This window comes from Rana temporaria, chromosome 2, assembly GCF_905171775.1.
Source record: "Rana temporaria chromosome 2, aRanTem1.1, whole genome shotgun sequence".
Taxonomy (NCBI): Eukaryota; Metazoa; Chordata; class Amphibia; order Anura; family Ranidae; genus Rana; species Rana temporaria.
In genome coordinates this window covers 368098764-368110667 of record NC_053490.1, presented here as the reverse complement: position 1 = coordinate 368110667, position 11904 = coordinate 368098764, and the positions used below count along the sequence as shown (strand labels likewise).

General features: G+C 39.2%; 1 protein-coding gene across 6 annotated transcripts in view; it reads left to right on the top strand.

Moving 5' to 3' along the window:
- NAV1 (neuron navigator 1) overlaps positions 1-11215 on the top strand; it is a 282057-nt gene extending 270842 nt beyond the window's left edge. For all 6 annotated transcript variants that reach the window (XM_040337722.1, XM_040337721.1, XM_040337720.1 and 3 more), the window contains one exon: positions 2363-11215. In XM_040337722.1, the coding sequence (XP_040193656.1) occupies positions 2363-2458 (96 nt within the window). In that variant the 3' untranslated portion in view covers positions 2459-11215. The remainder of the gene's footprint in view (positions 1-2362) is intronic.
- The last annotated feature ends 689 nt before the right edge of the window (positions 11216-11904 follow it).

The window sequence follows — 11904 nt, the reverse complement described above, 5'->3', positions numbered from 1 at the left end:
CTGTCCAGACTCTATTTCTGTTTTGTGATGGGCATCCAGTATTACCAATTTGTCACCCTTTCCTTTGGCCTACCCTGGGATAGACATCCGTCTCTCTGGTCTCACATCAGGACCTTGATTCTTGCTTGCATGTGGGTTTTGAGTCTCATGGTTGTCTCCTTTTGAAGCTGTACCTTCAGCCCAGTTTCACTCCAGAGCATTGCAACTTAACATTTTTGGAAGTGTGGGAAAAACAAACGTGGTCCTTGGACCATCCCATGTGTCTGGCCCACAAGGAATTGCAAACCCTGCGCTGGAGTCAATGGAGCACTTTCCTGCAAAGACATGGAAGGTTCTTATGACGGATGCCAGCCTATCGAGCTGGTGAGGAGTTCTGAATGCCCTTTCTGTACACAGAACTTGGTTTTCAGAGGAAGCCTGCTTTCTCATCCATAGACCTAAGGGCAATTCAATTGTCACTTCAGTGCAATAGCCCTCAATTGTGAGGACATCCAACAAAAATGCAGTCAGACACTGCCACAGCTGCCATCAACCATTAAGGGGACACCAGAGGTTGCCTGAAAGTTCTTTCTTCCCTTTGTCCTGCTCTGAAACATCCAAAGGAAATTTCTCTCCACTTGACGTGGTACGTGCCAGGCAACCAGTTTCCCTCTTTGTTCTTGTAGTGTACTCTCACAAGGGCTCCCCTGCTTCTCGCTCCACCCTTGCTAGGTGGATTAGACAAGTCATCTTTTGGAGCCTATAGTCTGGAGGATAGGGTTTCTCTCTTCCCTGTTAGGTCACACTCCAGATTGTTTAGTGCTTCCTGGGCTTTTCAGCATCAAGAATTTGTTTCTCAGATTTGCATGGCTGCCACCTGGTATTCTGTTCACACATTTGTTTTGACAGGTAGATTTTTCAGTCTTTTTTTATGCTAGTTTCAGACGCAAGGAGTTCTGCTGCTATTATATGGGCCTGTTGGCAATGTTCCACATTGTACACTACATAAAACAGGTCCCTCAATAAAACTGAGGTTATCTCGGCATGGAAGGGGTTATATTGGGGATGTCTTTGCAGCACTTTTTGACAGTGTCCAATCACCTAAAAGTAGCTAAATATAACACGTACTCAAAACTAAAGATGCTGTGTACTGTACTCCAGTGGTTCTCAACCTCAATCCTCAAGTACCCCAAGCAGGCCATGTTTTGGGAATTTCCCTTAGATAAAATAGCTGTCCAAAATACAAAGCCATTGACTCTGATTTAAAACACCTGTGCAAGATAAAGAAATACTTGCAAACATAGCCTGTTGGGGGTACTTGAGGACTGAGGTTGAGAACCACTGCTGTACTCCATGAATTTTTTTATACAGCATTGAGTATAGGATTGGAAGTAAACAGGCTCACTCTTTTTTTCTCAGTAGAGTTAGGCTGCATTCACACCTCCGCGACAAGATACGCGGCGTATTTTGCCGCGAGTGTGTAACTTTTTTTTTTTTTTTTTTTTTAACAAAGCCTTCCCATTGCTTTGTATGGCCGAACGCCAATGCCGCCTGAAAAAAAAGGGTCCGGGACTTTTTTTCAGGCGACAGGCGTACGGCGTCTATGAGATGTGAACAATCTCCATAGACGGCAATGGGAATTCTCCCCTCCAGCGGCACGAGCGTCCGGCGTCAGGCGTTTTGTCGCGGAGGTGTGAATGTGCTCTTAGGATGGGTAAAACCACTGCCATATTTATTGCAGTCTGTGTCCCTGAGGAGATTAACCTCACTTTTTGTGTGCCTAAGTGGGACACAGCAGTAAAAGCCTGGAAGAATCACCTCTTCTCCACTGTATCCAAAACAAAAAAACGTTTTGGGCTGCATTTCGACTTGTATCAGTTATTAAATAAACTATTCTTCTAGATCTGATAAACCTGAGAGTACTAAGGGAATGTAAGGAATTGTTGTGCCTGACATGTTGTGCAGGATGGGTCCTAAATGTTTCTGGCTTTGTAACAGGGCCCGTTTCACAATAGAGACAATTGCTGTTGCTTTTTTTTTTTTTTTTTACTCACCAACTTTTTGCTCACTACTGAATGCTCCAAATGAATTTCAACAACCATCTGACATGCATTCAGCAGTCAATGCAGTAGAACTGAGCATTGACTGACATTTACTATAAAAAGCAAATGTCTCTCTACTAAATATCTGACATCCTGCACTCACGATCCAAGAGATGCAGGAGTACTCTGTGGGTGGCACATCAGTAATGGTTGTTAGTGTCAGCACTGAGCTTGTTGCTCTTCCTGAAAACATGACAAATGCTGCTGGGCTTTAATGTATTTTTAATTGTATCAGGCTGACAGCTTTAACATCCTGACACACTTCGTATTTTTGTTTACAGATGGCAATGCTATTAAAACTTCAAGAGGCTGCCAACTACATTGAGTCTCCAGACAGAGAAACCTTGTGTGACAGTGACCTCACTTCCACCATCTGAATGCCAATAGCCTGACATTCCTGGGTTGATATTCCATTCGATAACACCCATACCCACAAGAAATGGTGAAACTGGAAGTTCAATCTTGAGAAAGCAAGATTGGAGCATCTCAGAACTGAGTTTGGACTCACTTTATTACCCTTGATTCTACTTCAATAATTATGCTGCCCTACTTTGAAAACAGAAGGAGGAATCTTACAACACATTTAAACATGGATTTTTATTTCTAATCTTTTTTCTTCATACAGCAGGTTTGAGGAAGAAAGTGGACTTATTTTGCAATTATATATTGTTTCCTATAAGTTAAGTTTATTTCTATGGTTTCATTACAGGCGACCAATTAATCTCCACATGTAGTGTCTTCTTTGCCAAGGACGAAAGGCAGCAAGTGTTGGACAGTTATTTGTGGATGGAAATGGGAATGGAGGGTTTTTCTTTTTAAGACTGTTAATAGTATAACTGTACTTCCTGGGCGCAACTTAATGTCAGATGGATCTGCAAATGATCATTCTGATGCCACTGTAGATGTGACATTCATGTGTCAGAATTTTTGGTCACCACCCATCTCAGAAGTGTGAAGTGCATTCCTACCGCCATATGCATTCCTCATTCCATCTTTGTGTGGGAGATCCATTCGCCTTTATGTTCCCCAAACTTTTCTAAATTCAGAATGCAGTAGCATGCCAGACATTGTATTCTGAGACTATACCACCACCTTCGGATGTGGGATTATTTAGAATTTAAGGTCAGCCTTACAGTTTTTTATTTTAGATGTGCAAAAATGGGGGTATGTAATATTGTGGTGTAGGAGAGACCAGTGACAAACACATTGTGGAGCATGACGTGAACGTGCATATGATTACAATTAAGAGCCTTACCAGAAGAACATGGGTACAATACAGGATTACATTATGCAACAGATACACTAGGGAGGAAATGTATGAGTAACAGAATCTATCCGTATATGGTTTTCCAAGAAATGTGAATTTTTCTTTCCATTTTTTTAATCAAATTTTTAGAATGTGTTCCAGAATGCCTGTTATTTGGAAATGAGACGGTTCTCTGCTGTGTAGAACTCTAGGCAGGTAATAAAATACACAAGACATTAAAAGAATAAAGTCGGACTAGTTTAAACCAAGTGCTAAATACAAGAAAGCATTAAAGCATGGAAGATATTGCTCTTTTAACCAGTTCAGTATTATGAACAATTTATCGTTTACACCACATCAGTGTACAGGATCTAATGTGCATGCAGGCAAACCCTTGACTTTCTTAGCATGGAGTAAAGCCATCCAGCTCTAATGTACTAGCTAAACAGCACTCTACTTCCAGAATGACTTTATAGAAACCAATATGGCAGATACAAAGATAACTCTTTAAAATTGGTGTCATACGGGGCTCTTTACACACTGGAGCTGACATGTAAACAGAAGGAAGAATGCTCTCCGCTGATGCATAGGAAGGGCCAATAAATCAAAAAGAAAAAGCTACCTCATGTTCAAGGAGTTACTAAAAATGATTAAAGCAATGCCATGCTATTGCAAGACATGTTTTGTTTTGCCTTTACATTTATTGTGAAGCTTTACTGAACATTATCAGCTATTTTAGACTGCTTGTGGCCTTTCAGTTTGATTACTGAAGAAAATTAAGCCACGTGCAGGAGATTGTTGCCCTTGAAAATGAAAGCATTTTCTGCAGTGTACCTGTATATTGTTATGATTTTACAGGTATGAGTGCTAATATCTTTATATTCCCTTTTATTGCAGTTTAAGTTTACTGTTCCTTAGGCCCTATGGATACAAATGTGCCCATTTCCCACCTTCATAGACCAGACTCTCGTTCACAGTCAGTTTTTCACATCAGCTTCTTACAGTAAAGGTGTTATGTCATAAGTTCCCACAACAGTGCTGTTTCGATTATCACTGCACCTTGTGCTATTTAACCAACAGTTAAAGGTTAGTCTGATGCAGGAATACCGACAGATTACTATTAATTTGTAAGATCCATATGGTACATTACTGGTAACTTGCACATTTTATGTCAAAGAACAAAATAAGGGTAATTTACAAACATGCAGTACCGTTGAACAAATTCTGTTCTTTCATGGTTATGCCTGTCCTTATAGGAACTGCGTGGATTGGTTGTGGATACCATTGCCTTTTCAAACACCCTTAATTAGCAGAATAGGTACAATTGCTTATTTTCCCAATATACTTACTTTATGTGCGGGCACTTCTAAAACTTTCCTATAGATACCTTTTTTTAACTTACTATACCATATGCATTCTCTGTACTGGATGTTTATTCTGTAGTGCTAGTAGATTGGATTTTTGGGTGTTTCCATATGTTTCGATGGTAGTTCCAGTCATTACAATTCAGCAGCTTGTCTAGTTTAGGAAATGAACAAGGAAGCACATTTGCACATACTTAAATGCAATGCCTGTCTGAAACAATTCCTGGTTTATAAATGAAAAACTTTGAGAAAAGTCCCAATTTTCAAAGTATAAACATTATCAGGACACTTTCTAATTTTAACTTTTTTCAGATTAATATATTGCTGAAATATTGTTTTCATACAGACATTTTATATTAGTCTGCTTTTCTCTCCATTATCATATAGTATCTTAATAAGAACCACAAAATATAAAACACAAGTCCAAGAATATAACGGAGCTAATCATAAAATGTAAGAGTTTCATCAGGTCTGAAAATGTAATACATTTTCAGACTAAATTGCTATTATACATGGTGGGAACAAGTACATTAATCGCCTTATCAAACACTGCAGTCAGCTTCTTCATAGCTTAAAATGGCTGATTACAAATGAATAGGCTGCCGTGCCTGCGTTTCCTGCAGAAAAAGGTACATGCACCTTTTCCAAACGCGGCCTGCAGGGAAATCGCATGGTCATTCCTGCACCCGCAAACGTGCTTCGTTTCTACACGCGTAGGGGTGCCATTCACAATGAATAGCAGCCCCGCGCATTTTCTCAGAGCAGGGTGTTTTCACTGCAGGTGGTTGTGGGTATGGGAATCGCTGCAATTCCCACAGCCACGTGCATAGGTTTACACCTAGCGCTAAACTTAGAATATGAAATATCCAATATCCTACTATGATCTAAAAATTGTATAAAATTTAGAATAAATAAGATAACTTGTGTTTTAGGTTTAATGGTGCTTAAAATGTACAGCTAGTAAACTTTGTCTTTAATGAAGGTGGCACCAGTAAATAAAGGCATCTCATGTAACAACAGTTTATAACCTTTCAGTCATCGTGGGCCATTGGTGAAAGTATGTGGCAGAAGTAACAGGCAAAGCAATTGTTAACAGGCAAGGTCTTCTTGTCAAATTGATGGCTAGGCTCTGCTAAACAGAAAGAGCTGAAAGAGCAATTTTTTAATGGATGCTTTCTGCTAGCATTGCACAATTTTATGTGTAATGCTAGCGTGCTGCAGAAACTGTACTTTTTTTTTTTTTTTTTTTTGCAAATGTAATTGTGTGTACCCTCTTCAGGGCATCCTCATATTATTGATATATTGTATCCTTTGATTTGTCTTTTGATTTAAACACTCGACTCACCTAAATTGCTAAATTCTATACATTTTTTTTTTTTTTTTTAATCAATGCTGTAAATTGTGTTATTATGTATTTGTTGCACTTTATCATTTTCCGCATTGCTGGTCTCTGTGGTATAGCATAGATAAGCACTCCTGTGGGGGTGTCATTCAATAACTATAAGCTTTATGCAGTGTGGGGTAGGGGGAAGGCCACTGGCCCATGAATTTATAGATGGGCATAGACATTGGTGCTAAGATCTGGTGCTCATTGTATTTTGGATACGAGAGGCTTGTGTACAGCTGTCTGATGCAAGTCGTCTCTTATTATTGGCAGTAATGTTTATTGTAGTAAACATCCCTTGGTGCTCACAACAGTGTTATCCCCTGGACAAATAGGTCATTACACCTACAGAAGGGATTAAATAACAGCCTTATAGTGTACAACAGTTTTGTGCATTTTGTACTGTAATGTGGGATAATGACATAGTAAAGAGTGAGCCCAACAATGCTATGAAAATTTCTAAAAAGTTCCAGCATGCTAGCAAATTTTAATGATTAAGAAACAAGCCTGAACTATTATTATTATTATTAATGTACAGGATTTAGATAGCGCCAACAGTTTGCACATTGCTTTACAACTTCGGGGAAGACGGTACAATTACATTACCATTCAATACAGGAGGGATCAGAGGGCCCAGCTCGTTAGAGCTTACAATCTAGAAGATTAGAACTCACATGTTTTAAGCTAGTTTGTGAAATAATATTAACATTTATGTTGTCCGCTCACTCTTACTATTGTTAACAGAGGCTACCCATGGCCATAAGAAAGTCTAAAAAGGCTCATTATTGTCTTCAGAACAATCTAATCTTGTTTCAGTCAAGCATGCAGGTTTATGATTCGGAGTTGGCCCTATCTCAGGGGAATAGCAGCCATCTGTGGAAATCGATTTTGGACAATTGAGTTTTTCCCTGAGGTAAGACAACCCAGGGCTGTGTGCAAAGGTCACATGGTGTCAATAGGCATTAAACCAATTGCTTAGTAAACTGTCATTGGCCTGATTGGACACCAATCATTTTATGTCTATGGGTAGACAGAGAGCAGCGCACAAATTGCAGATTCATGTTGTCAGCTGCCTGGGAGACAAAAAGTTAAGGTGACACTGTTAAAAGAGATCTTACTCTGTGCCTCCCTCTATTTCCTATCACTGTGAGCATTTTTTTTACGTGAAAAATTAAAACAAAAAACAAAAAAAAAGTGAAGTAGGAATTGTTCACCATTTGTCAGTTGTTATCAGTTGTTATTCATGCAGAAGTAAAGGCATGTGTATAGTCAACACCTTATTTAGAACTGTATGCTTATTCCGTAATGCTTCTCCGAAAACTTGTTCTTGACATTATCATGCAAACACATGAGGTACAGTGTGGGTACAAAAGCTCCAGATAATGCATTCAATTATGTCATTTTGTATGTCTTCATAGACTACACTTGGACAGTTGTACAATTTAATAATAATCTATTTTAGTTTTGTGTGTTATTACTGTCATTGTAAAGGCCCCATAAGCCTAAAACACTGGTTGGCACATAGAAAATAGCTACCTAAAACGCTTGCAGTTTGAAGATTGGTTTACATCACAGGGAGCTAGGTCCAGTTCTTTCAGTTGTGCTTTTAAAATCTCGAAAATAAGTAAAAAAAAAAGGGGGATCCCCTGTATGCACTGACCCATAACTATAAAAGTGATTCTTCTGTTGACACAACACTTCCAGCATCGGTAGCTTTAACACCTCTCTTACCCAACACTGAAAGTTACATCCAATATACCTGAAACCTAACCCTTAATACCCAAAGTAAGCCCAGTCTCTACAATATCTATAACTTGTATGTATTTGTTTCCCCTCTGAAGAGTTCACAGTATTATCCCTGACAGCACCTTTATTTCTCCCTAAAAAGACCAACACCCTCTTTGTTTGAGCATCATCCAGAGTAAGTGTTTCATTTTCAGTAAGTGAACACTTTGGGGAGTTGGCTGAGGAACTGCTTTTCTCCTGCCTTAAGCACACTGGGGACATCATTTTCCAGCATGCTCTTCTCAGTGCTAGGCACTGTCAATTTGATAGACCTCAGTAACTGCACTTAATTATAAAAGGTACTATTTTTAGATATATTCTATTGCTGAATATTGTGGTGTGTCAGGAATTTGTTTATTCAGATATGTGAAGTTAGTAGTCGGTCTGCTTTAACCTAGCCCCTACACTTTTCCCAGTCATTCCCCTTATGTTAACCCTTAGGCCTCATTCACATGGGCATACTTAAGCGTACACCCGTGTGAGGTCTGTGTTTGCACACACAGGGATATACAGGTGTTTTGTTTCATTTATGCTAATTGGGATAGAGCGGCCCCATGGACACAGCCACTGCTTCCAATTTCACATCAGTGTGGGTGCGGGTCCATGAATACTCACTGGCAGCATTCAGGGACCCGCACCCTCTCAGCTATCTAATTGAGAGAAATGGCTGTGTATATGCAACCGCTGCCTCCACGGGGATGCATGAAACACCTGTGTATCCCTGTGCAGGCAATCTCATGGGCATATGCCTAGGTACACCCATGTAAATGAGGCCCTACCCAGACACTAAGTTAACTCCTATCATTTAATCCCTTTCTTAACCCTTAGGGCTCATTCACTTGAGCCCTTGCCACCTCTCTAAAAAGCAAATCCTTAGTGGATTGTGTTTCATATGTGTTTGATGTGCAGTAGGGAGGTGACAGGTTGCTTCCTGATTTAACCCTGTAAATGCAGCAATCACATGCATCACATATGGTTGTGGGGGTGGCCCCTTAGACCAGCATGGGTTGCGCTCAACGGATGTTTCATACACATTGTTTGTTTTCATACACATGGTAGATTTTGCTTATTGATGGCCCTAAAATACTAATATAACAATAAGCCAGTCTGAATTAGCTGATAATATAAAAACATCTTAAAGCTGATCTTCGGTCTTACCTTTAGCCTTGCACAGTTGTAAAGCCTCCTGTACAGAAGTTTCTTACCAATTTCACTATCCACTGTCAGTTTGTCACAGTATTAGAAGCTGCAGCAAGTCTGATTAAGCCTGTCTCATTTCATGGTTGGAGCAAATTCAGCATCCTCTAGTCCTGACCGCACCCACCAGCCATGATCTGCCATCATTGCATAGAGAAGCCCACAGATCCAGTGATGACATCACTGGTGTAAAATAAGGTATGTAGTGAAAATTAAAAGGTTTCATTTAACAATATAATTAGCATTGTTTTGAGGGGGAAATGTGAAACAAAGAAAGACAACATAAAAGAAGAATATACTTCAGCTCTAAATTCAGCTTTAAGCCTAGTACACACGGGCCGAATGTTGGCCGGCATCGGCCAGTTCAATAGATACCTGCCAAAATGTTGGCCCGATTTGACAGAAGCCGGCTGTTCAGCCAGCTTCTGTCGAAGCAGCATGACCAAAAAAAGGTCTGCTGATTGCTGAGAGAGTTGCCCGGATTGTTCTGGCAGTGGTGGGCGTCCCCCTGTCAGAACACAATAAAACAGCAGGGGAGATCGCTGTACTAACATTGGATGGTTAGTACAGCGGATCCTTCTGAGCGGTCAGTCTCAGCTGTCTCACTAGGCTTTAGGGAAATGATAGGAGAATGTAAAACTTTGCAAGATCTGTCCTAGTTTACCGATTTCCAAATGTGAGATGTTGAACTCTATTATTACCGATGCTAATACCATGTTCCTGATATGTGATCTTGCTTGGTAATTTATGGAGACCTTCCATGGCAAGTTGAAAATCCACTTTTTTGCAAGCTCTTTCCAAAAACGCAAATGCCCATTTGAAAACAAATTGCCCCCCAAAAAAAACACTGACTTACTTTTCCCTAGACTCTGACATCACCTGGAGAAACTAGGAGATTGAAATCCTGCAGATATCTACTCTTGCCATACCGGAAGGCACCCATGCCACCCCAAAGCATTATTATTATTTTTTTTTTCAGATGATGCAAGCTCCACTTTTAACCCAAAATTGCCTAACCTGTTTCTTTTTATTTGTGCAAATCTCCTCATGTTTCCCCATATACAGTTTTGCCATACAAAGGGGACATTCATTCATGTATTCATGTCATAGCTAGGTGTAATCTTAAGAAGTAGATAAAGAGAAAGGTACAGATGCACAAAAACACACAAAATTCAAATGAGTTTCTGAATTGAATCTGAAACTGCACTTTTTGCAAAGAGCTGCAATTTCAGATTTGCTTTGTGAGCCCTGTATCTCTGGTTTGGTGATGTGTTAAGAAAACATGAAGTCAACATGATTCTCAGTAACAAGAGGGGCTCCTCACCGGTGGTTGTTATTACGGTGAGAAGGGGGTTCAGATTGTTTCTATCCATAAAACCCCTTTAATTTTAGGATGCCACAGTGAGTACAATTTGTTTTAAAATTAAGAGGGCAGAAATGGATTGCTTACATGATAACATGGGGGGTACTTTTGTAGACAAATGATATTAAACCGTACAAAGAATGCTACATTTATTATAAAAGTCTGGTTATTCAACAATGTAAGGTTATTTATGATGTAAGAAATGCAATCGGTATACCTGTAAAGATACAAATACTTTGAAGCTGTAGGTAGCTATTTGTAATTATACTAAATACATATTGTTTGTGAAGAGAGAACTACATTACATGCAGCATTTAGACTTGAAAATTACACACAATACTCATGTAAATCAATGAAAAGTGAATAATGTGACCAGATATTTACAGAAATATTTCTTTCTGTTTTTTTTTAAAAAGCCAGATTCTCCGATCCTGCTTTATTTTTTATTTCCTTGACAAAAGATCAATTTACCTCAGCTACCACAGTTTTTTTTTCCCCCTCACAGAAGGCCTAGCAATTAAGTTTTGCTATTGGGTTCCCCAGGCAGCGCAAGGTTTGACATGGTGCTGTATAAACCACTAGGACATCAGTGGCCTTAACTGAGGTGTACAATCCTCAAAATGTCACCTTTTTCACCATATCTGCACAAGTTTCTCCCTTGTTTACTGTTTTGTGTAATCCAGGTACAAAATGTCTGTATGTCAAAAATTTCAGGGGAGGAGGTAACATTCTGGTGACATGTAGCACGATGGCATTTTTTAGATGTGTTTATAAAGTTGTACCATTGAAAATCGACCTGTTTTTTTGTGTTCTAACACTGTCTGTACACTGATCGGTAAACTGGTTTGTTGGTACAAATATGGGATTTGATATCCAATAAGCTAAAAAAAAAAAAAATAGAATAGTTTCTGCTTTATGATGAAGATCCCTAATATACTATTATGGTCACTCAGAATTTTATTTTGTAGTCAGCTAGCATTGGTTGAAAGCTATGTAAGATCAGACATGGTTCTCCATATTACAAACCTTAAAAACTCTTCCACCAAGCCCTCAATTGCATGTATATATAAAACATCATTTTTGTGGATAGAATAGGGGAAGGTTGGAATCCTTGTCTGGTTTTACTGTTATCTGGGGCTCAGTTAAAGAGATTTTTCCTCACTGTTTGTCCTGAGAGCAATTTTTTTTAACCAGAAATTTAGGGATAATCTGCAACAGGAAATCAGACAACAATAAAATACTGTCAGGAGTTCTAGCATTTTCCTTAAAAATATATATATATATTGTGTATTTAATCTATTTCTTTAGGGTTATTAAGGAACACAGGATCAATAAAGATACGAGACAGATGGGTTATACTGCCTCTTTTAGGATAAATTGGAGAGCCAGCCATGTATAACCCCTCACACTCCCAGTATGCCTCAATATTAACCAGTACGAAGGAGTAGAAAAAAAACAGAGTGGTGGGTCATGTGTCCCTTAAT